The sequence below is a fragment of the Solanum verrucosum genome, unplaced genomic scaffold (assembly GCF_900185275.1).
Source record: "Solanum verrucosum unplaced genomic scaffold, falcon-dt-bn FXZP01000032.1, whole genome shotgun sequence".
NCBI classification, from domain to species: Eukaryota; Viridiplantae; Streptophyta; class Magnoliopsida; order Solanales; family Solanaceae; genus Solanum; species Solanum verrucosum.
The window spans coordinates 2811049-2837886 of record NW_026020569.1 but is presented as its reverse complement, the minus strand read 5'-3'; the positions used below and the strand labels follow the sequence as shown (position 1 = coordinate 2837886).

The following is a 26838-nucleotide window of genomic DNA, read 5'->3' as shown; positions in this document are numbered from 1 at the left end:
AACCTTTTCTTTGGGTATGTCGAGTGACGAAAACACAGAGAAGAGCAAAAATCTAGCTGGGTTGTCTGCTGAAGCATTAGACTCTGAAACCCTAATGACTGATTCTGGACCTGGGTTGCTTGATGAGGTGCCTAGGGTTTCTGGTGATAATGGAAATGTGGATACTGGTGCTATTAGCGAGCCAGTTGTTGCTACTGAGGAGACCTCGGAAGTGGGAAATGATGCCGATGGTGATGTGGTGGAAGGTCATGGTTCACTGGATAATGTGAGTGGGGGAGAGCTTGCTAGTCAAGGGGCTGAAGCAGATCAAGGGCCTGGACATTTGGTTGAGGAAATGAACGGAAAGGAGAATGTAGCTGGTGGTTCTGATGATGAGATGGTTGATGCTGTTGATGGAGAAACTGCAGAGGATAACTCTGGGGAAGATACAACGAGTGTAAAACATGTTTATGCAGTTGGTGACTTTGTGTGGGGCAAGATTAAGAGTCATCCGTGGTGGCCAGGGCGTGTTTACAATGCTTCCGCTGCCTCAGACTTTGCTATGAAGTATAATCAAACAGGTCGATTGCTAGTGGCATACTTTGGAGATGGGTCATTTTCTTGGTGCCCCCCTTCGCAGTTGTTGCCTTTTGTTGACAACTTTGAAAAAATGTCAAAACAGAGCACTTCCAAGAGTTTCTTATATGCTGTTGAAAAGACCTTGGATGAAATTAGTGTGCTTGTGGAGTTTCAAATGACCTGCCAATGCATCTCTGAAGAGAGTCGTACTGGACTTTGTTGGCCATTGGCTGTGAATGCTGGAATCAAAAAGGGTGTTAAAGTGCCTGTTTCAGAAACTGTCAGTCTTTTACTTTCTCAGTTTGAACCTGCGGAAAGACTTAAAGGTCTAAAACGTAACGCACTAACCAATTCTAATTCCAATATACTTGAGTTTGCTGTCTTGAAGAGTTGGCTATCTGCTTTTTATCGTGCTAAGTATGGACACCCTTTGGCTTCATATTGTGAACCCCTGCTAGTTGAAGGCCTTGAGGACAAGAAGGAAGATCAAGTCATTGATGCAAATGACTTCAGCATACCCATTGAGGTTCCTATTCAGGGTCCATCAGAAGAAGAAATTCCTAATTCTGGATCTTCAAAGTTTCCTATGACTGCTTGCGACAAGATTTATCAGAAGAGGAAGCAGAAAAGTGTGGCTGAACTTATGGGAGAGAACGCCAAGCCCAAAGGTAAGAAGACAACTGAAGACGATTCTACACCTTCGTCTATAGAAACATCCGAGAAGAAAAGGAAGAAGTCTGGTGAGAAAGCCAAAGGTCACACTGGCAGCTCGAAGAGTGTTGATGAAAAAATTGGTAAGAGGGTCAGCAAGAAGTCTGGTGACAGTGACTTGGTGAAAACAAAGAAACTTAGTGTTTCAATTCCTGAGCGTGATGAACTTGGCGACCAGCAAGACATGAATGCGGGCCCTTTATCAAGGGAAAGAAAGAAGAGCAAGTATTTGTCACCTCCTTATACAAGCCCTAAGTGGAAGGCAGGAAAATCAAGCTTTAAGAGAGAACTGGAAATAGAATCTCAGAAATTTTCTGATATTTCCAAGATTGGTGAGAGGATGACAAAGGCTGCTCGTCTTCTTTTGTCTTCTCCTGATGCAAATGGGAATGAGGCTTTCAAGGATGACATTGACAAGAGTTCTCGGATCAGAAAGCGAAGCTCTAAGACTTTTGATACCATGGCTATCAATTCATCTGTGGATGAAGTACTGTCCGAGGTTCAGTCTACTGCTCTAAACCCTCTTTTATTGAGGAATGAATCTCTTGAGAAGGCCAGAGGTTTCATTTCCACTTTCAGAAACTCAGTATATTTTGATGGATCAAACTACAAGCAGTATCACCAAGTGGAAACAGGAAAGAAGAGAAAATCTGTGGGATCAGGAAATGTAATTTCCCAGAGTGATTCTAAATCACCAGACTCCGTTCGTTCAAAGAAGAGGAAGACAAATCATGCGAAATCAGAAGTTACCAAACTCAAAAAAGAATCTGGTCCTTCTAGTCAGGGAAAAGAAGATGAGGATGATGGTAGAGAAGCTTCATCTGTGATTCTGTTGGTGACATTTTTAACTGGTTTTTCTTTGCCATCAGAGGATGAAATCATTCGACTATATAACAAGTTTGGAGAGCTGAATGAAGAGGAAACAAAAGTGCTATGTGATTTGAACTCTGTTCGAATTGTCTACAGGCGTGGTTCAGATGCTGCACAGGCCTTCAAAGAATCAGTAAGGCAAAGTCCTTTTGGTGCTGCTAATGTGAACTTTACGCTCAGCTATTCCTCCAAATCTGAGAGTCCACTATCCTCGCTGAAAGCTCGTAAGGGGAAGTCACAGGTACAACTAATCAAGCAGAAGCTGAAGGGGATGGCATCAATATTGGATAAGTGTAAGGATAAGATTACAAGCGAGGAGAAATCAGAGTTGGAGAATGAGATAAAAGGCTTGCTGGAGAAGGTAAGTGCAGTGACTTCAACAAACACATAGGGGATCCCTGAAGCTGGTTGCTTCAACTTGATGTGTTCTCCTTTTGTTGATAGTGTTAGTATATTGTCCAGCTTATGTTGATTAGGATACTGAGTGCAACTTGTATTAGGTTCATGTATGAAGTAGGAGCATAGGATGCTAGCTCTGTACAATTGATTTGCTCAAGTTATTATAAAGTTGCAATTACTTTGATTAGTTTGGTGTTAGAGTTAGCTGAATCTGCAACCATCCCCTCACCAACCAAAACTAAAAGGGAAGTAAAAATGTGTTTACGTTTTGCATTGATGAACATTCTTGTCATTTGTCAAGGCATCTTCGTTAAAAGATCCTGAACTGCACTTATAGAGGTGGTAACTTGTATTGCTTGTTGAATGCAGGGATACACGTTTTCTGTGTCATTTTCTGAGTCTCTTATTTGCACATTCAGAGTTAATTCATTCTGATATTGGCTTGTTTATGGATACGATAGCCTTGTGAACTTGGTATTGTCACGTGACTGCAGAAGTTTAGTCTCTATATCAATGGCAGAGTGCACACATTCTATTTTTATAAAAAAAATGAATCATCAGTTACCTCGGAATGTACCTTCCGGGTGCCAATGAATGTCTGTGATAAGCTGCATCTGTGCTAAGCCAAGAACAGTCTCAAAGTTCTGCTAACCATGATATCGAAGCACAGATAGCGAAGAAACGTGTTGTCCAAACAGTTAAGAATACATCAATTACAGTTAAGTCATTTTGAGGGAGTCAAAGAGTACATTCAGTAAGTTTGACATAATAATGGCTCATAATCTTTTCCAAACAGTGATTGGAGCTATAAGGCTGTAAACAAGCTATGCAACTCTTGATTTGGATATCACCCCAGTTTCCATTAAACGAGCTATCTGACATTTTAGAAAAGATTATTTCAGGATTTGCACAAAGTGAATTGTAGTAAGTTTCAAAACATGTTTGAAGAATATTTATTACTATTATTATTTCCATTTATTGAAGTTCCAGAACTATAATTGTTGTAATAATATCTATTATTACCATTTCGAATTAACTACGTTATTTTTCCAAAAGAATAATGGTTATTATTTATTTTTTCCACAATTGTTTACAAGGGTGCAAGGAAGGTCGAGTAGAACCAAAAATGAATAGAACGCTTAATATTCAATATCATGGCATTTACTATTTCGGATTAATTATGACCACTTAATTATTGGGTTGTCCTTTCAATGACATTATATATCAAGAACAAACATGAAAATACAATGAAAAGAAGAATGATCTGGAAAATAAAAAAAACAAACTTTATCCTGATAAAAACACAATTTGTTATTAGGATTCTCTTGTCTCTCCGTGCTTAAATAAAAAAGCAATTTTAGCACTAATAATGTAAGAGGACCACACGTCTGCTATAATACTATGAGTCAAGATTTGTTATTATATTGATTGATTGGGTTGGTAGCTAGGTGCAATCCATTGCCAATAGATTTACAAGTTTTAATTATATTGATTGCAAATTCTGTAGAGATAATGTTGCAATATGATATCTATTCGGCATTTTATTGTTGTCAATTACGAGTTTGGGCCTCTTTTGTGGAGTTAGGTGGAAAAGGGAGGCCCTTTTGCCATATTTTCATGTGGTTCTTTTTCGAAGTTATTTGCAGTTTGTCATTCTAGTAGTAGTAGTTATTTCTTTGTAGTAACTCAACAGATTGCATATTCTTTCTTAACGAAGCAACAACATAGATCGTAGGAAGAAAACATCATATTTTATCTTGCAGTGTCCTATAACATAAACATAATCATGTTGTGCAACTGTTCCATCCCCACCCTTGGGCCCAAATGCCAATCAATTCATATCTAATTTGTTACATTAAGTTGATGCTAATATGCAAACTGGGGAATCATTAAGCAAATATGGAGAAGAAACTTCCCTTCATTTTAAAAACAGAAGTACTAGTAACTAATATTTAAGAACAAAACAAAGATAGGTTATCTTAAAAAAGGCAAATTTATGCATATGATTTAAATAGATAGTTTTATTATACCCTATCTTTTCTGAAATAATCAAAAGAAAACTTTAGATATAAAGAACAAGGCAACAAAATAGCACTGTGATAAAAGAAAAAGAACATACAATAAACTGTACAATTCACAAATACAAGATACAAATTGGTGGTTTTTTACAGTTGAAAACCCCAAAATATTCTAATTCTAATAATACTGATCCTGCTATATTGCTCTTTTTCCTTTTCACTGTTCATGATTCTCCCATTTCTGAACAATGCTGTAGACATTGGAGATACAATGGAGTCTCAGGTTCGAACTCTGAGAATAAAGTTGTACTTTGTATACTGAACTTTTTAACCGTGCAAATTTCAAACACTGAATGCTTGAAGAAATAAAAAAGTTACCCAGTATTACCTTGAGAAGGGATTCCAGTGTAAGAAACTCTGCCAAATCCCAAATGACCAACTTGTTCATACAAATCTAACCAAAATTGTTCTACATCAAACTTAGCACTAGTATTGTTTTTGTCTTCTTCCCCAATTACAATTCCCAATGATTTCTTCAAATTTCCTTTAACGATTTCTTCATCTTTAACTGATCTTGTTGAAATTCTTCCATCTATACTGTCCAATTCATACGTAACGCAATCACGATAACTGTAACTCTTCTCCATTTCTTCTTCCTTCTTCTTCTTATTCTTATTCTTCTTCTTTTTTTCCGATTTTTTACTTTTCCCCAAATATTTTCTCCCCATCATCCACGGGATCCTGAGAAACGCCAGTGCTAAAATATCAATCACGGCGCAGGGGCAGCAGCATAATGCAACGCAATCGGCTACAACTCCAGCTGTACATGACTTGCACGATTTCCCCGTACATTCAATCGGGTCGCCGTCGCCGTCGTTATCGTCGTCGACGACGGTAGCCATGTGGCGGTGGTTTTTCACGGCGGTTATTGAGCAGTTTCTTGAAGGAGTACTGGTACTACTCATCACGTTGCCAGTACTCTTGTTACGTGCAACTGCTACCGGAGATGCAGGGTAAATATCCTCCATACTTCTTTTAGTTTCTTTCATGAAAATTACAAATATCAAATGATGATTAACAATTACTTAAAAAAAATTAAAATGTATAGATACATAAAAGTTTTGTAAAAATAGTAGATATATATACACATATATTTTTATATATATGCATATAAAAATAGTATTTGAAAAGAAATTAAAAAGAGTGAGGGAGAATCAGTTTTAGGGAATTTGGTATGCTGTGAGTTTGAGAGCGTCTTTGACTCTTTTAAAGGTACCAATAAATAGTGCTCCCTCGTTTTTAACTATTTTTAAATTTCAAGACCAATGGGAGAGACAATATTTTTTAACTAGGAAGTTCAAAATATGAAAAATAAATAAATACAAATAATTTTAAAATAAGTTACAATTTCTACTATATATACATAAAATATTTATAATATTACATTTAATCATGTATAAAATTTAATTTTTTGCCAAAGAGAGTTCAGGTGACCCCTCGAGCCTTACCTAGTTTTTCTCATAGATAGTTTAAACATGATTATAACAACAACAATAACTTATCAAGTGAAATCTCATAAACTGGGTTTGGAACGATAGATTATATGCAAACCTTACCACTTCAAGGTAGAAAGACTGTTTATGAAATTCAATGATTTGAAATAATGTTGATTGAAAGTTGAAATTTTATTTGGACATGTAATTTGAATTTCTTAAATTATTTTTATCGTTAACATAAATTCTCATAACTTATGAAAACTTTTCCAACTCTTACAAAATATTATCAAATAAGTAAATCATAGCTTATAAATGTTTACGACTACATTTTATTATAAATTTTCAAATACATTTTTTTTAATAAAAAATCACCAGTCAACAATAATAATAAACTCACTATTCTTCTTTAATATAGTCGTGTATGCTTGATCAATATAAATAACTTTTTTTATATGTCCATGTTATAAAAAAAAAAATATTAGTAATGAATTACTATGATACTCATTATCATTATAATAGTTAAAAGATGACCTGCCGATGATGTAAAAGAGTGATACTGACATGTCTATTACCTAAAACTTAACCTTTAAATATTCATAATTTAGGTTTGGCGTAATACTTCCTTTCTTTTCTAACAACTATTTTACTGACCCTTTCCGTCATCACTAATATCTTTATACAAGTCAAATTCATAGTTTAATTATAATATCTTTAACTTTGACATGATATTTGTGATTAAATTAACTTTTCAATCATTACATTGACACTTTAGTACTATCGCCAAAATATATTATAAATTTTGTATCTAATCAAATAGAATAAAAAATCAAAGTATCAAAAGCAAATTAGTTATTGAATAAAAAATCAAAGTACCCAAAGCAAATAATACTAGTAAATATTTTTAGCCATACAATTTATATATTCTTGTGATTCCAAAGGGTAGAGAGGTGTATTTAGAACGGACAAGGTGAAAAAAAAAATCCCCAAAAAAAGAAATACAGGGAAAAAATTACTGCTCAGTTTGACTGCCTAAGAACTCAGTAGATAGCCATATTCTCTATGGAACATGGTGAAAAATTCATTTCACTATTACATATTTAACCACTTTGGGCAACATCTCACCCCAACCCCATTCTCCACCCACCCAACCCCATTCTCCACCCACCCACCCCCACCCCCTAAAAAAAAACAATCCTTTTTCTTTACTTTTTACTTCTTTTTTTCTAGTTTCTAGAGTGCAATGAGGAGAAAACAAATGGAATATCTTAAAAGTAGTTTAAAATGTGACCTTAAAAAGGTGCTACTTAGTTAATTCAGGGTACTTCGGATTTGGTTGTTTTGGAGTTACTATTATCCGAGCAAGGGTAGAAGGGTCTCAATTTCACTTTACCTCATGTATTGAGACGTTGAGAGATATATCCGAAATCGAGACCTGATGTATCGGAATGTATCCGAAATCGGAATGTGATGTATTAGGACATTTTGGGATGTATCCGAACATACACGATGTATTGGGATGTTGAGTGGTGTATCCGAAACAAAGACACAATGTACCAGGAGTCTAGGACGTTGATGTATCCGAAACAGAGACGCAATGTACCAAGATGTTGATGTATCCGAAACAGAGACGCAATGTACCAAGACGTTGATGTATTCGAAATCGAGACGCGATGTATCGGGATGTATCCGAAACCGAAACGCGATATATCAATACGTTTTGGGAATATGTATCCGAATTCCACCAAATTTAAGAATACATGTAGTATATCATTTAATCATGATGAAGTGACAAACAAACTTGTATACAAAAAATAGATGTAAACACCTGATTTGAATAAGTTAATTTTTAGAGTGTTGTTGGTGGGGATAAAGAAAAGTTGGCACAAGAATGAAAACAAAACATAGCTTAGAAAGGGAATGTAAGAGAAGTGACAATATAGACAGAGACCCTTCAAGCAGAATCCAAGTTAGTGAAACTTGTTCATCTTCCACTGGAATTGTCGTAAATTACATTCCCCTTTTATTTCATGTCTTTCCATCCAACATAATCTTTTTTTCACAGAACTTTGATCTCTTCTTCTCTGCATTGAATTGTCAGTAGACAATACCATACTACAAGTACTATCACTACTCCCATCACCCATCACTTCCCTTATTTGTCAAATATTATTATTAGCAATGATGAATGTTCAGCTAACACGCCCCTCGACTATTTACGAGATACTCGTTATATATTTTTCACAAACATAAGTATTGAGTAGTTTTGATTCAAGTCAAGTCGTAAAAAATAAGCCTTTAACGTTTGTTAGGGATGTGAGTACTTGGGTAATAATAACCTAAATTACATATATTTTGGATAAATTTATAAAATTTCATTATTTGATATGGTATTTATTAACGAAAGGAAGTTGAAATATTGAAAAAAATATATACAATGATTATGTACGCAATACAAACAAATATATACATGTCGAACTTTTAAAATTTTATGTTCTTTATAAGATATCTTCGTTTTTTCCTTATAAATGATCTTATGTGTAATCAAATTATTATAAGAGGGTAAAAGATTTTATTTCCTCCCTAAAATATATAGTATATATTACTACCGCTAATAATTTAATCGATATAAATATAAACTAAGCTAAGTAGTCATTAGCAAATTATTCAAAGTCCTTTCAAAAACATACGTGGGAGAAGGTCATGCTGATAACAAAGCGTGTTTGTCTTTACTCGAGGACGTATCGGGGTAAAACCGTCAGAATTCAGTAGCTTTAATGTATGTGTATTAAATTTGATATTATGTATATAAGTTATAACTAAATTATTAAATTGAAAATTAATAACTTTAAAATTAAAATTCTGAATTGATAAACTTCAAATCGTATTTATCTCCAATTTTACTACTGATATCTCTATTGTACAACTCCATCTCTATGTCCTTACCACAGTAATTTTGATCGAGGAATAACATTTTTTTATTTTATTTTATTTTCAATATCGTACGTAGGTTAGCATTGAGTAAAAATGTTTCTTCTTCATTTCGAAACAAATTCTGAAGTTTAATTTATATATTTGTATAATGGGTGCCTTAATTTATTGAGAAAAAATTAGAAATATAATAGACATAATAAGGCTCTATAGCGATAGTTTCAAATTATATTCTATATATAGATATAGTTTCGTTTGTTATGGAGGTTGCAGTTTGTATATTTCTATTCATTTGTATATTTCGCTTGCGAATATACAAACTGAATAAATATATATAAATTTTGTATTTATACATTTAGAAAATTTTCAGAACTCCGTTTGTATATGTCGCTTGCCAATATATAAACATGGTAATTTATTATGATTTTTTCATAAATTTTATACAAATAGCTAAGCATATATAAAATTCTAAATTTATATAATTAGGAGCCAAATTATACAAATTTTAAATTTATACAAATTAGGCGAATAACAAAAATTGGGAAAATCGTAGCCACGAATTACAATTTTCTTAAACTATAGCTATAGTATCTAATATAGGCTAAATATTTAATGTTCTCCGTAATTTTTCCTAATTAGTATGAGTAATTAATTAGGTCAAGATCCTCACCTAATATCACTAAATTAAATAGTATGATCACGAGGTGAGATCAGTGAATAGACATAATTAAAATACAAGAATTCTACTCCCAATGTGTAGTGTAGAGATTCCACATGTGATGTTTCCCAGATCCGACTACTTTTTAAAAAATATATTCTTAATATTCAACATGGATCCTAAAGTTCATAAATTTGTTACTCAACAATATTTTCGGTAAATATAATATATTCTCATCCAATATTTACATCAAGTTATATAAATTTATAGATAATTTAATAAAGTAAAAATATATCACTAATTAACCATAATTAAGTGCTAAATATACGTGCAAAGCACATTTCTTCCATCATTATATTGACGTGGTGTAAACTGTATGTGCAAATAGTTTTTTACTAGTATTTTTTAAGTGAAGGCAAAAAATGCTAAGTGATTTTTTTCTATCTATTTAAATTTCAATTTATAGTATATAAAGTTACTCAAGCTCAATATCTATATTGAGAAAATATCTAGTAAAATTAATCAAAATACACGTAAATTGATATGCTCGAACACCACATTAATTATATATACTTTAAATAGATATAAGCAAGTCCAATTAAGTATTTGCCTGTCAGTACAAAGATATAAAACGAATATTGAAGAAATCAAGATTATTAAAGTTACTAGGAACTTTAGATTAACTTTCACGTGAACTTGCTATTATTAACTGCTAAAAAGTTGTACACTCAACAAATGTAGTATTAAAAACAAATTTTAAGGGTTAACTTATATTTCATATTTTTCAAAAGCTATTTTTCTAAAGATAGAAAGTTTTGTCCAAGCATATGAAAGATATTAATTAAAGAAGAAATACAGTTACTTTTTGTCTTTCGATGATGTAATTGGTTTACTTATGTAGTAAAAAAATAATAATAGGATTTTATAAAGGGCCAGGTGCTTTTCAAAATCAGAAAAAAAATAATTAAAAAAACACAAAAAAGGCTACAAGTCAAGAAGATAATAAGTTGATGGATTGCACGATATATAGTTGTTAACAAATACTTAATAGTTGTAAAATAATAATCTTTTATAAAGCAAAATTGTATGGTCATTTGTGGATATGTGATGACCAACTTATATAAAAATAAGGAAATTAAAATAGCTATCACGCCTTTCATTACAATTTTTATTTAAAAAATTATTTACTAGAGTATTTATTTTTATATACCCTCCTCCCCTGCCAGCCGCAGGAGTTACCACCTTTGATCTCTTAGTGAGTCGCAATCCACAACCTTAAAGTTTAAAGTGTGGAATGGTTATTATTCAAATAAATCCCTCTTGTTAGTTTTATTACAAATTAAATTTCACCTAGTAAAAAAAAAGGAAAGAGAATAATGAAAGAATACAATGCTACAATAGTATGTTTACTCACCACACAATATTTTTACGTACCAAATTAAACAATTTAATCTTAGCAATTAAGATACGTATCATTCTCTCTATCTATATAATTTATGTGACACAATTTTGACAGAGTGCGCACACAGTTTAGATATGAAGTAAGAGTTTTGAATCTTGTCTTTAAAATAAGTGTTAGACATTTTGCAAGACTATAAAATCTCAATAACATAAAATGAGAATATTAAATTTAAATTTTTTGTGAACTTAAAAAAGTCCTTTTTGTTTTTTGAAACATAGTTAAAGAAATAAGTGTGTCGCATAATAAATTGGCAATTGGATAGTTGGAGATTTGGAGTACTATATTTGTTAATGAAATAAATATACTTGTTTCAAGTTAATTCTTACATTGGAATCATTTTCCTCCCACCAGCATCATATAATATTTTTCCATTTTGATGAAGAATCCAAACACATGAATACATTGATAAAACCATGGTCCATGCTTATGAAAAATGGAAAAGAAGACAAACAAACATGAATTTGTGTTTATGGATTTTCAATTTTAGAAAAGACAAAATATTGAGTTTTGAATAAATTATTTATAGCTAGTTAGTAAATTTTTAAATATAAATAAAAAATCTAAGTAAAAATTACTAATTTTTATCGGTAAAATTATTGGGGATGCTGCTACAAATATCTGCAATGATAGTTTATGGAGCTTAGTTACAAATAGTAGTATAATATAGTATATGTATGTCTCTATAGCATTGAAGTTTGAACAAATATTAAAGTTCCAGTTTATTAAATGTAGAATACAGCTAAGCATCTTTCTGATCAGTTATAATATAGTACTATAATATCTGCTTATGTGCAGAGTTTGTAATAATATAATAGACCATTCCCCACCCCAAGGACTTGGCTTCTTCTCTTTTAACCAAAGTGAGAAAAATGAGTAAAAAGACTTTCAAAAAATGTGGTGCAGTTGATTGAGTTGTTTCTTATCTCATCAAATGTTTTGAGTTTGGATTCTAGATGTGGAAAAGTAGTTGGTGGAGAGCGTTTCTTTCAAATAAGGCTTTACGTGGTACAAATTCAAATTAACCAGACTTTAATATATATATAGAACGCCAAATAAAAAATACCAGAAGTGGCTCAAAAATTGATGGCCACCCAAACCGCCAAAATCTTATGGGTTTAATACAACATAATTTTGTATTTGAATAATCGAAAAAGGGCCAAAAATATTCTTATATTATTCGAAAAGGTTTAAAAATATCCCTCATCCACCTATTGGATTAAAAATACCCCTCAGTCAACCTTCTTGGTTCAATATTACCCTTTAAACTAACAACCTTATATTTTTTAATTATTATATTTAATAATTATTACGTGGTGTCTTACTATTGGATAAAGTTAATTCCAATCTATCAAATTTTCTCCTACCCACCCGACCCATGTTGACATTTCTTGACCCAAACCCAATTAAAAAATACTATCACAAATAAAAAAGATATCATCTCTTCTCCTTCTAAACCAATTAACATGAATTTCACAGATTAACAAACACCAACAACGGAATGTATGTTCATGAAATAAAAAAGATTAAATTTTGAACAACCACATTAACAATCTAAATCCATAAACTACAGAATCAGTTAAACAGAAGCTCACGATGAAGGATTCACTCAAGTTTTCGGCTTTCGGCGACAAAGAAGATGCTCAGATTTAAGCTTATTTAGAGCAGAAATTAACGATGACCCATTTAAATAAATTCATCGATAACAAACAATTAACATGAATTTCATCAGATTAACAAACACCAACAACGAAATGTATGTTCATGAAACAAAAAAGATTAAATCTTTAAACAACCACATTGACAAACCTAATCGATAAACCATAGAATCAAGAAAACAGAAGCTTATGATGAAGAATTAAGAGATAAAGGAAAAGTTGCCACATAGAAATTAGGTTCAGGGGAGAAGAGATTCTATTTTTATTTTAGATGGATCTTTTAATTGGGTTTGGGTCAAGAAATGTCAATATGGGTCAAGTGGGTAGGAGAAAGTTTGGTGGGTTGGAAATTAACTTTATCCAATAGAAAGACGCCATGTAATAATTATTAAATATATTAATTAAAATATAGAAGGTTGTTAGTTTAAAGGGTAATATTAAACCAAAAAGATTGACTGAAGGGTATTTTTAACCCAATAGATGGATGAGGGGTATTTTTAAACCTTTTTGAATAATACAGGGATATTTTTTACCCTTTTCCGTTGAATAATTTTTAGGTTGCACAACATAACTTTTTCTTAGTTGGGCGTGTCATGTCCAAGCGGATTTTTAGCTAAACCAACTTTTTAAAGCTAATTTTATGTTAGTTAATTAAGTCGATATATTTTAACTCATTCAAATTTAGTCTAATTCGTTCATTTAACTCTTTTATTTGAAATTCAAAAAGCACGGTCACAAGTTTAAATTTGGCCAACTGTACATAATTATATTCATGTGAAAATCTGTTACTTTGAAATAACTTTAAACCTACAATCAAAGAAGTTAAGTCAAGTTTGAAGTAATTTCGAAGTGAGTAATCATGCTAAATAAAAAAAAAAAGTGATTACCTATTAAATAATGGTGTCCAAATAGGATTAGGGGTGGGCGTTCGGTTCTTCGATTTTTGGTTTTAGAAAAATGTGCACTGTATACAAAACCAAACCAATTCGGTCCGATTCGGTTTTTCTACATCGGTTTAGTTCAGTATTTTTAAATCAGTTTTTTGATGTGAATGAAAAATAAAATGAGAATAAAATCAATGTATAAGATACTTAAAATTTTAAAAGTATGTTGGGAATATTGTGTCTGGCCATTGAATGCTATTGTGCTAACTAAGAGACTATATTTATCTTTGTCAAGAACATTGTGCATCCAACTACTTCTCAAGAAAAACAAGGACGGAGATGGATTCTTTTACATAACGTACATTGATAAAAATATGTTTTGGTTCCTCTAGAGAATTAATATTTGAAATTAACTATTGAATTGTACATTTCTTGCTACTTTGATTTGTTCGTGAATGATTTAATTGTTAGTTGACTCTTTATTCGTAGTTAAAAGAATGTATATATATATATATATATATATATATTTATATATATATATATATTTTTTTTTTTTTTTTTTTTTATTATTATTATTTTTATTATTATTATTTTATTATTTTTAAATAAAAGTTCGGTTCTTCGGTGCACCGAAGTTTTGAGACCCTTACATCAAACACCGAACTGAAGAATTCAAACTAATGAAAAAATAACATCAATACCGAATCAAAAAATCGAAACTGATGAACCGATTAAGTTCTGTTCGATTCGATTTTTTGATTTTCCGTATTTATTCCCGCCCCTAATAGGACAATCATGAGATTCTTACAAACTAATCAACACTGGCATATTAGGACGAATGACCCTAATTTGGTGTGGTCTTTAATTTTTTCGCTTATTAAAAAAGTACCCTAACATTCAAAAAAACAACATAAAAAAAGGTAGATAGAAATTTATACAAAACAAGTTCTATCGTTGATTTCTATTGAACTTAGTTCCTAAAAAAATTATACAAATAGAGATATAAGCTCATGTTTAGAACGTTATGCATGAAGAATTTCATAATCTACAAATCATTTCTTACATGATATAACTTAATTCCTATCGAATTTATGTTGATAGAGGCATTAGTTTAAATTCAGAATCCACAAAGTTATTTATGCCTAAGTTCTCTACTTTTCTGCTGGATAATACTAAAATTCTGTAAACTTATATCTTTTGAATTAAATACTAACAAAAATACTTTATCCCAGAACTTATCACTAAACGAGCCACAAAATTAAAAGTTTAAGGATCAAATTTTAGGTTTAGCAAACATAAAAATCATATTAGTATGCTATAGCTATAGTTTGTATAATTATGTTCTATAACAAACTTTATGTTTGCTATGGCTATTAATCTGTATATTTCGGTATACATATACATAAAAAATATGTATCTGAGTCTATCTGTATATTTAGGTATACAAATAGGTCTTGCATTTGTATATTTCGGTATACAAATGGGTTTTGCATTTGTATATTTCAGTATACAAATGGTTCCTGCATTTGTATATTTCGGTATACAAATGGGTTATGCATTTGTATATTTCGGTATACAAATGGGTTATGCATTTGTATATTTTGGTCTATTTGTATATTTCGGTATACAAATGGGTCCTGCATTTGTATATTTCGATATACAAATGGGATGGCAACAAAATGGAATATTTGCTACAAATTACAAATAAAAGAAATTATGGCTATAAAATTTAATTTGAATTAATAGTTTGCTATTTCATACAATTTTCTCAAAACTTTCACATATAACAAACATAAAAATCATATTTATATGTTATAGCTATAATTTGCATAATTGCGCTCCATAACAAATTTTATGTTTGCTATGGAGCTTTTGATTTGTATAATTTGCTACAAACATTCAATTTTATACAAATTGTTCAATTTTGTATAAAATTATTTATTCATTGTAATTTCTATAATAAGATCTGTATTTGTATAATTATAAGTGTATAAGACGAAAATATATATATTTGTATTTGTATATACACTTTTCTCTCGCTTTATACAAACACAAACGCATTTTATACATTTTATACCGAAATATATAAAATGACTAATTGTATACCGAAAATGGCTAATTGTATACCGAATCAAATGGCAAAAAAATGAGATGTTTGCTGCGAATTATAATTAAAATAAACTATGACTATAATATTTAAATTGAATTAATAGTTTGTTATTTCATACAATTAAATGTAAAAATTAGGCAAATGAGAAATATTGATAATAGGTAAAGAAGTGTTGTGTATTTTAGTAATTTGTCCCAATTAAATTGTCAATCCTTGCAATAAGTTTGGGCCCATAAGTAAAGTGAAATGAATCGGGCTCAGAGTATAGTGGACTATTGGGCTGCAGGGCCCATAAGGTAAGTCAAAACCCTAATGCCGTGCTGGTTCTTGTATAAGTACCCTTTCCATCTTCCACTTTCATTGTATGTAAATTGCTGCATTGAGTTCGTCACTGCAACAATTAAGTTGCTATATGATTTGATTTGATTTTTTTTTTCGTTTATTTGTATTTTGAGGGCTTTGATGATGGTGCTTTTTTATTTCTGACACCTCTTGTATGAGAAGAGCCTTCAAAAAGCTCTTCGCTGAGCAAATTAAGCAAACTATCTGAGCCTTTTCTTAACCCTAATTCCCTTTTTCCTCTTCTTTTATTTTTTTATGTATTGAGTGGAAATTCAGGCAGCCCCCTTTTCTTCCTATAAAAGGATATGGAAAGGGAGGTGTTAATCTGCTCATAAATTAAAATTGCTTTTGCTCTTCAGATTTGCTGAGATTTTAACTAATCTCTGAAGCTGGTCTAGTAAGCTTTAGTACATTTTTTCTTTCTTATAGTAATTTATAATCAATTAGGCAAATTAAATTCTTTTGAAATTGTCTATCAAAATATTGGTATATTTAATCCTCACATATTTAAATAACTTATTTAATTACTTGAACCAGACCCCCGTTTCTTTTTAATGTTTTGGATTATAACGAATTAAATTCATGATCTGTGTAATTTGATTCATTTTTAATGAAAACACAGTATTTTCCATTTGTTATAGGTTTTTTTTTTTCTCCCAATGCCACCGCAAATATTTCTAACCTTACTATATTAATCCAACCTTTTTGTTTATTCAAACACTTATTTGGCAGTGAGGGAAAGTTACTACCTGCAGATATTGTCATTGTTGAGGTTACTAGAGTCAGTAATCTGAATAATTGAACTTGTGGAACCATCTGAATAAATAATTTGAAGTCAAATTAAGTGGTTTTCTTTTTTACTGTTAATAAAGCTCTTGTTTGAAAAATGCAGCACCACATGATTTCGTGGATAAATTATTAAAGTTGAAAGGTGACCAACTTGATGTAAGGTGAAATCATTAGAACGCCACTAGGGTTAAACGTGTTTCGTGTTGTTATTTGTCCCTTCTTACGAAATCTGAATTAGTTTCTCCCAAAATAAAACAGTGTGAACTATTATATAACAGAGGCACTTCAATTTACATAATTTTGACGAACATAAAGAGAATAAATCATACTTGACGAACTCAAAGAGAATAAATCATACTTGACTCTTACTTAAGTTGTTAAATACAGAAGAAAGGGAAAGGAGATTCTGTATTCAGTATGTAAAATAAGTCTATTGATTTGAACTAGAACTCGTTATGACATCTATGTATTGTAGACATTAAGCCGCAAAGCTTTGCATTTGACAATTTGACAATGTTTGAGGAATTAGTCCTCGAGTTTGATCTCGTCGTCCTAATATCTATTCCGGTCTCTCTTGCTAATTTTTCAAGTTCCTCTTCACTCCTAATAACTTGATCAAAGCTAATGTATCTGTTGTATGATGTGTTCTTCATATCCTCAAACACCAGTACATGTTCTACTGCTAATCTGTTAACGTCTACTGTCGCTAGTAGTCCGTTTCTAAACATTTCTTGAGCTCCTGGAAATCACATACTAGGAATTATTAGCTCAAAGTTCAGAAATATTACTAATTAGTTTTATTTACTTAATAATCACCTTTAAGATAGGCAATGGTAGGGGTTGGATTTCTGCTGATAAATTCAGGACCAGTCACTAGACCAGGACATATAGTAGCTAGTTTGAATCCACTCTCCCTAGCTATGTTCCACGCTACTCTTTCTGCCTTTAGCTTACCCAGAGCATACCATAGCTGCAAATTTTCGTTCAAGTATAACGTTATTTAATATCCACAGAAACAACAGCACTAAGTTAGCGCTGATTATGTACAGTAAAATAAAGGGGGGAAATCCCTTTTAATCTTGCAACGTGCAAGGAGCTGATAGGGTCTATTATAAGCTTTTAATGGGTTGTTAATTTTCAGTCTAGTGGAGAACTAGTGGTTGCTTCGTTGTTATCTTAACATTTTTAAGTTCAATGGACTAACCATGTAGAAATGATTCACCTAAAATGCAATTATCGCAAATAATATATTACTTGAAAAGGAATTCGAGCTAACTATTTACAATGAGTACTGATTGGTAAAGTTAGAACTTGTTTTAATCATTAACTGTACTTATTCAATGGGCTGCTACGATTTTTCTTTTTCAAATTATTTAGTATTTATAATCAATAAGAGAGCTCACGTTGGGTCAGCTCACTAATGGATGATATTCTACTACCACTCCCTATTTAAAGTTTTTCTACTACTAAAATATGAAACATTTGATTAAAGGCGGAGGAATATCAATCATCTTACGAGGACCATACCCTACATTTGTCTTATTTTACTTTTTTTAACATGTGTGACATTGAAGTCTTTTTGTGGGGCATGGGAGTGGGGGTAGGTAGAGAACGCCAAATAAAATAACTTAATACCTTCTTGTCTATGCAGATAAACTCGTCACTCCAGCAATCATGATCAATTGTTCTTGAAGAGTTAATATCTTGCCATACACAGGCTACAAGAGAGGATGTGAGCACGCAATTTCTGACCGAGGGTGTTATTGCACATGCCTGAGTCACATTCTTAGTTACCAACACTTCTACTTCAACCATTGATTTCTACATAAAAGAGTAACAATCAAATCAAGACTTCGCCTCCAAAATAAACGTAAGGACCACATAACTTAGTAACATAAGGTTAGGCAAGTGCTTAACAAATGACTAAAATATCAGAAAATGGTTCATTTTATTTTGGTAGCATAGCTAATTATAATCGCTGCCAAAAGCGCTAATAAACTCAATAATTAATGAGACTTTTACACTGTAGCCCATGTTTGACCAGACTACCGGTGTTGGAATGGGCCACATATGAAATAGGGACATTTATTCTAGAAAAGTAGTAGTGTACATCGAAGTTGACATGGACATGGTGCGAGTGTGGGACATATAGCACTCAGGCTCCGTCAATCATAATAATCAGAATAACATCGTCAAAGAGTAGGTGTCGATTCAAAGTGGTGAAAAATAATAATTTCCCCAAAAAATTACGTATTACTTATACATCTGATGTCAACATCTTTCTATTTTGTTTTGAACAAAGAATCTACCCACTCCTTATCACTAATACTATAACCTATACATATCATAATGTTTATATTGCGAAAATTTAAGTTAAAATATTATCCCAAACTAATAAATACATGTCATATGTATAAGTATTGACAGATAGTCTGGTGCGGATAAGTATTTACCTTTGGAGGGAATGGTAATTTTTCCTTCATTAGAGTTAATGGAAGAAAGGGAATTGCACTGTGCGCTGAAAGTTAGCAGTGTGGATGGAATTGTGATCTCTTCTCTAACAAACTGTACCGAATTTTTCTACTCAATTTTGGTTATTACTATTAAAATAAAATCATAAGAAATGCGTTTCCATGTTTTCTGGTGTCATAAACTGTGTGGGAAGACTTACTGAATATCCAGATAGGCCAGCAGGGTCCACGAAGGCAGCAGTGTGGAAGACACCGCGACAACCGCTGAATGCCTGCGATAGGCTTTGGATATCATTCAGCCTCGCCATTACTGCCTCTACAGTGTTCATCGATTGTCTCATTTCTCCAGAAATTTCCATCTCTCTTAGCTTTTCCAGATCCTCTGCACTTATAACATATTAGGAATTATCTCGAATTGAGTTTAAACAGAGTAGGCGAAGTCACCAAAGGATGAACTTATTATATAGCATTCTAAAACACGAAATCAAACCACCATATGAATTGTAAAAACCTAAATCAAATCAAATCAAATCAGTAAGAAAACGAAAATTAAACCGGAAATCACCCGGTTCCAGTAAAAACCATACGAATTGTGACAAGCGTTGATGACTGAAGCACACCGGAAATCAATTGCCAAATCCACACTATCTTTGCTTTTCTCCGGTAATTTAGAATGAGTAAAAATACTTATAAGAGAAGAAATGACACCTTGTTTTTCCACGATGACTCGTACAGAGTAGCCACGGAGTAAGAGTTGATTGACGATGGCGATACCAAGGAAGGATACGCCACTGGTGACGCACACCTTCTTCTCTTCAAGCTCACGGTTGTGTCGATTTGCAGCAGGCAATTTCCCTGGGTTTTGGAATTCATCGCCGGCCTTTGTCCGGTGCACCGCCGCGTTAGATAGCAGCATCCGGCGAAACTCTTCGATCTCAATCCTCTTGCTCTCATCGGGGCACACGATTCCCATGGTTGTAATTTGTATCTTTAGCTTAGTTTAGCCTAAGCTACTGAGTAACTTCTTATATATATTCTTCTGGTTAGTGGGTAGACTATTACCCTCTGGATCATTGTTATCCATTGTATTGTATTAAATCGTTACTATACATATAATTTTTATTTTAATTGTTACTTAAAATGTATTGTATTATATTGTTAAATTTCGTTGTTATGTAACCATGAAACTCCTATTTTATAGAATAACCGATTTAGTGTGTTTCCATTGTTACTTAGTTTCTTTTTTCAATTATATCTTTACATAATATTTCAAATTACTATTTTACCCTTTACCTTATATTATTTAATTCTAGTCAAACCTCTTATCCTAGAATAATTAAGGATATTTTAGTAAATATATAAATTATAATACAGTACATATAATCAAACCAAGCAATTAAAATGTTATTAAACAACAACAAACAATATAGTCTAGCCAAATATTGTATCTATCATACAATACAGTACAATATAATACAATACAATACATTATGAAACAATGGGTAACAATGATCCAAACAGAGTGTTAGAATTTTAAATTTATAGATTATGAACATTAATTTTATTAGATTATTAGATTTGAAATTGGATCTCAAATTAATTTCTTATATTTTTTTTTATAGTTTTTCCTATTTTGATTTGATAAAAAAATTTAAATTTTAAATTAAAAATACCAAATATATTAAGATGCCCCTGTTTGACGGGGTCTATTTTATTTTCTTTTTCTGGCTTTTGGCTGTATTGTCATGCATAAAGCACCTTTAAGGCTTTAACAATGTTTGGCACAAAGGCTTGCTTTTAAGCCTAAGCCAATTTTATTGTTTCTAGTTCAGATTTCAATTTTGTTATTAATTTCGCAAACACTAACTTGCAATCAGAATCTCTTTATTTGCTAAACAAGTTCACTAACAAACATTGTCATTCTAATTTTTTTGTTGGTTGTGTGTAAACACAAGTATAAATGAATCGCTTATTGTTAACTATTTAAATTTTTACTTAGGTAATTTTGCGTAATTCTAATATATTATATGTGAAATACTTATTCTTTTATAAAATTTTAAATAAATAATAAGAATTAACTAGGTAAATACCAACTTATTGCTTATACTATTCATGGATGATGAGATTCCTCCACTCTTATTTAAAATTTTAGATTTATGTTTTGAGAATAGAGAAATTCATGATCAGAAGCTTTTTTCCGTTTAACGACTATATGTTTTTGAATTAATCGGGTTAATGTGTAATGAAAATCTACGATACTTCAAATATTTATTTAAGGAAGTCATTTTCTTGATTTTTAAGCTAAGCAATTTGGGAGTAAAAACTAAAACAATAAATTAACACACTAGAAAAGTTGTTTAGGGCAATAAATAGCAGGGAAAATTAGCAAACTAGTCAAAAAAATCTAACTTAATTAGTAAAACCTCCATACTTTATAAATATTAGTAAAAATGTCAAAATATCATTATTTTAGAAAAGATTGTGTATCCTAATTTACTTCCTATTTTATTTCACCTTAATTACACAATTTTCAATTAATTCTCTCTCATATGTTTAAAAAAAAGTGAATATTTTCTCTCTCATATTTTCATCTTCCAATTCTTCTCCATTTCAAAGTTTGTCTCTCTCTGTTCCTTCTTGTTGGTTTTTTTTTTTTTTCCAGAAATTGGAAAATATATTTGATAAAGATATTCACACAATCCCTTTAATTAAGATATGCATATAAGATTTGTTTTATGATTTTTTTTTAAATCGTTCAAAATTGTTGTCTGTAGTTGAAATCACGTTTAGGGTTTGATAAACTCCAAATCATTCTTCAGTGGCAGAATTTAAGAGAATTACTAGAGGTATCCAACTTAATCAACAATTTTCTAGAGATTTTCCATCATTTAACCTACGTATTACTCAAGAAATAGCGGATAATGTAGGATCCGCTGCTAAAATGATGGAAGAGACGATCAAAATATTGTTGTGGATATTTTGTTAGTTTTGATAAAATACCACATATTTGGAATCACCCTTTTCTAGGTATGTACATTGGTATGTATTCAGTAAATTAAGGATATTTTTATACTTTAGATAGTGATGCTATTTCAGATTGTATTAATGAATTCTTATTGGATGGTTTTGTATTCATCATGGTATATTTGTTGTACTTGTGTTGTGTGATTTTATAAGTTACTGTACTTGTAGGTTTTTGTATTCACTATGCTATGTATATCATTTTCCAGTTATGAACATTGTAAGAGTGTTGTTTGTATCCAATTAAGTAAAGATACATATTAACTTATACATTTGTATTCCTTTAAAACAAATGGTGTTGATATTTCAGATTGTATTCACTCCTTATTATTTGATTGTTTTGTATTCATTATGGCATATTTGTTTGTGATTGTGTTATGAGCTTTACAAGTTACTGTATTTACATGTGTTTGCATTCATTATGCTATGTGTATCATTTTCTAGTTATGGACATTGCAAGAGTGTTGTTTGTATCCAGTCAAGTTAAGATACATATTAACTTTATACATTTGTATTCATTTTAAATCAGTATAGCATATTTGGTGTATTCATTATATCATAATAATTATTGTATTTGTCTGGTGTGGATTATAAGTTACATTATGGTATAAATTTGTATTTATATGACGTGGTTTCTAAGATATAATGTAGTTCAATAAACAGAAAACAGTACAATTGTCGTAAAAAATTGTACTCGCTCCAATTTGTTTTTCGTAGGGATACGATTTGATTTGAAAAATTAAAAGCAAACAGCCAATGAAAAAAACATGTCTTCAAACAATCCATTATTATTTTCGTATTCAACAAGCAAAAAAATTCAACGAATCCACCAAAACTAATTATTCATACGTTGTTCATAATACATACAATTTACAATGAAAATAGATACAATTTACAATTATGTATAAAATTTATATCAAAACTATAATCAATTAGAAACAGATTAAGGATGAAGCAATTAACTAATACATGGTCCAATTTGTATTCCACCAATTTTATCGAACTTCCAGCAGAAAAATCCATCTCCAAAGTTGTTTGTCAACAATTTTTTTTTGTCTTATTTCGTTCAAATCTATCTTACCAAACTGAAAAAAGAAGAAGATTTTAATCAAAATAAATTGATCTGAATATTTTCAATTGAATCTTGAATATCGATAATGAGAAAATTGATCAACAATGGGGTCGCCGATGAAGTATTCAGTTTAACTTTGTAACTGATGAGACTTTTAAGGGATTGTTCCTTTTTAAAATTATCTTTTCCCCTAAATTTCTCATTTCTGCTATTTAACAATTGTATTCTTTCAATTAAAACAAATAATAAAAACTTAAATACGATACATAATAAACTATTTTTTGACATTTTGACTAAATATTGAAAGTGTTGACAATGGATCCTATTAAATGTTAAAATATTGACATTTTGAAAATTTTCCCTAAATAGCGAGGGCTGTACATTGCTAGAATGATGTAGAAGTAATGTTTATGGATCATGGGTGTATCTAGGTGGGCTTACCTTGTGAATCTATATATATATATAATTCTCTAAATTAGTGATATATATGTGTGTATTTTAAAAATTACTTAACTATAACTATGTGCAAGTCTCAAAGTACCACACAATGGATGAAGATTAAATGTATCTTTTAATTGAGGTTAGAAATTTTAAATCTTATAGTTATCTTTTTTTTTTCTTTTAAAATTGTGTGGCATCTTTCTAAATAATTATTAGTAGCTCCTTAAAAAAAATTAAGTCTGTCACATTGGAGATTCCTAAAAAATAATAATATTACTATAATTTTTTTATATAATTAAATTAATTGTGTATATTTACAACTAATACTACTCGATTCTATAACATATAGTCAATATGTTAAAGCGATCCTAACACCCATGAAATGAAAATAACTATATTTATTATTTTTAAAGATAAATATTAATTTTGGATCATAGTTTTTAAAATTAATTAGATTAAATGATAAGAACTTAAAAATCAAATCGATCAAATTTATATCTTAAACTAGTGTACTTGGCTGCGCTATGCGCAATTATGAAAAGAATTAAAATAAAGTTACATACTAATATCAGTAATTACTTTAATAAAAGAAATTTTTTATTAATCACATAATATCATAGAAGAGAAGGTATGGAAAATATTTAGGTTAAATATGAAATTCATTAAGAAATCAGTATATGTATACTTCTGAAAGGTAAATATTAAAAATAAATTTCATAGAGAAAAAGAGAAGGTAATATTAGAACTACTAGAATGTAAACTTGAGATGGGATTGTTTTTTTCTTTTTTATTTGGGATCTTTTTTAGCATAATTTATCTATATTTATGTAAACTTGAAATCTGATCGTTCTTTTCTGCTTCTTTGTAATCTTTTTAATTATATTCTTAGTATAATTTTTCGACAATGTGTAAACTCAGATTGCCATTAATAGTTATCATCCATGACTACATTGTTAGCCAACACTATTTTTAATCATTATCCACAATTATTATTACTTGTCGTCGTCATCACCCAATCATCACATATTTTAATTATTTTTATTGTAAAATATTAGATTAATTTAATATTTAATTAATAACTTTTTAATAATTGAATTTTAAATAAAAATAAGCTTACATATTTAAATGATGAAAAATAACAATCTTAATTAGTTAGTTTCCATATCTTAATATATTATTATTATATTTAGGTTGAGATACCCAATTATTTTTTGGGACAAGTTATATTAGAAAAACAAAAGAATGTAAGAAAATAAATTTAAAAATGGAACATAAAAGAGAACAAAAAAGAGAATTCACTATGCAAAAAAGATTCAAAAAAAATGACACATGCAAATTCCTATTTCTTTTAATTTTGCTTGGCTTAAACACAAAAATATTAAAAAGTATATTTGAAATTTTAAATAAATATTACATTCAATATAATAAATTCCTAAGAATAAAGAGTCACAATAATTAAGAGGATTAAGAATGTGGCTTTGGAATTGTTTGTAACATAATAGGAGTAATATTTGTTCATTATTACACTAATGAAGAACATTAATTATAGAAAATGAAAAGACAATCAAATTAGAGTTATTGAGACAAATATTTTATTATAAGTAAATAGAAAGCAAGAAAATCAACTGTATTTTTAAAATTATAAATTAATCGCAATTTTGAAATAACTTGAGAACTCCTAGAAAACAACAAAAATGAAAAATATAAATACTGCAACTTGACTTATTAATAAACAACTTGAAATCTCTTAGAAAACAACAAAAATGAAAAATTTAAAGACTGCAATTTTACACATTAATAAATAATTTATTTTTAATAAAACAAAATGTATTTTCAAAATTATATATTAACTTTACATTCTTCTGTTCTATCATTTTTGTTAATAAAAATTGTTACACCAGATTATGAAAGTATATGTACGCATTTCTTTAAGTAGCATATCGATATCCATTGACTCATTTCCTGCTTCTATGTTTTAAAATATTATAGCCCACAAACACAATAAACTAATATTATCAACAAAAAAGTGAGAGATAAATTTATCTGAACAAATATATTTTTTGAAGAGTGTTATCAATATAATATAATCAAATTATCTAAGAATTACATAGAGGTCTAAAGAGAATAAATAAAATATTTTTTAAAAAAGAACTCAGAATTTATATCTTCACGAACACAAACAAATAATATTAAATGTATGATTTCAACAAAAAAAAGAGTTGTAATTATATTAGACATATCAAATTATTTTACCTTGTAAAATCAAATTATGCAAGAATGTCTAACCATTTTCATTATAGATATGTCTCCTATAATATGCAAAATATGATCAAATAAGTTGAAAACTATCTAGCAAAAAAAAGAGAAAGACAAAGAATAAGGAGAGAATTGCATTTAATCATAAGTCCTCTTACACATCTAATCATTTTTTACAAAACATAAATAATTCAAAAGGAAATAATATAATAGAAACACTACTTCTTAAGCACCTAAAAAAATAAAGAATAATCAATCTATATAGTGCAAAATCCATTAATCTCCATCTTTGGATGATTTCATTTCATCCTATATACAAGAGTCAAGAAAAATAATAACAAATTGTTAATCCTAAAATGAATCTCCATCTTTATGGTTATAAAGAGAATCATAAAGATGACAAATCAAAATAATTTATCCAGAAGAAACAAAAAAATACTTTGACATATTAGCCTTACTTGCTAATTAAAAGTAATATATGAAATTATACTTGGAAAAGATAATGCACCTCAAAGCTTAAAAATATTGTAACATATTTGCCACTAATTCTCTAACCGAAGATGACTACAAAATAACACAAAATTTTAGTGTGCTTTTATAGTGTTAATATAACCTTCTACATTAAATAATTAAAGGTTATGAATATAAAAGGCTTGAGAGGTTATGAATATGAAGGGTTTGGGAGTTATGAACATTA

At 30.2% G+C, this 26838-nt stretch overlaps 2 protein-coding genes and 2 non-coding genes across 4 annotated transcripts; 3 read left to right on the top strand and 1 right to left on the bottom strand.

Annotated features, from left to right (window-relative positions):
- Position 1: 1 nt before the first annotated feature.
- LOC125810850 (PWWP domain-containing protein 6) lies at positions 2-2729 on the top strand. The gene has a single exon (XM_049490342.1). It carries the CDS (start codon positions 17-19, stop codon positions 2528-2530), a length of 2514 nt encoding a protein of 837 aa, XP_049346299.1. The 5' UTR covers positions 2-16; the 3' UTR covers positions 2531-2729.
- Positions 2730-16204: 13475 nt separating this feature from the next.
- Positions 16205-16302, top strand: LOC125811204 (small nucleolar RNA snoR1). The gene has a single exon (XR_007441902.1). It is a non-coding gene; the product is annotated as a small nucleolar RNA snoR1 (small nucleolar RNA).
- A 63-nt stretch (positions 16303-16365) lies between these two features.
- On the top strand, positions 16366-16505 carry LOC125811205 (small nucleolar RNA snoR77). Its single transcript, XR_007441903.1, has one exon. It is a non-coding gene; the product is annotated as a small nucleolar RNA snoR77 (small nucleolar RNA).
- A 772-nt stretch (positions 16506-17277) lies between these two features.
- On the bottom strand, positions 17278-20348 carry LOC125810860 (cinnamoyl-CoA reductase-like SNL6). Its single transcript, XM_049490356.1, has 5 exons — positions 20060-20348; positions 19552-19733; positions 18516-18701; positions 17697-17850; positions 17278-17619 (listed from the first exon to the last, which is right to left on the bottom strand). Exons 1-5 carry the CDS (start codon positions 20322-20324, stop codon positions 17324-17326), a joined length of 1083 nt encoding a protein of 360 aa, XP_049346313.1. The 5' UTR covers positions 20325-20348; the 3' UTR covers positions 17278-17323.
- Between the last annotated feature and the right edge of the window lie 6490 nt (positions 20349-26838).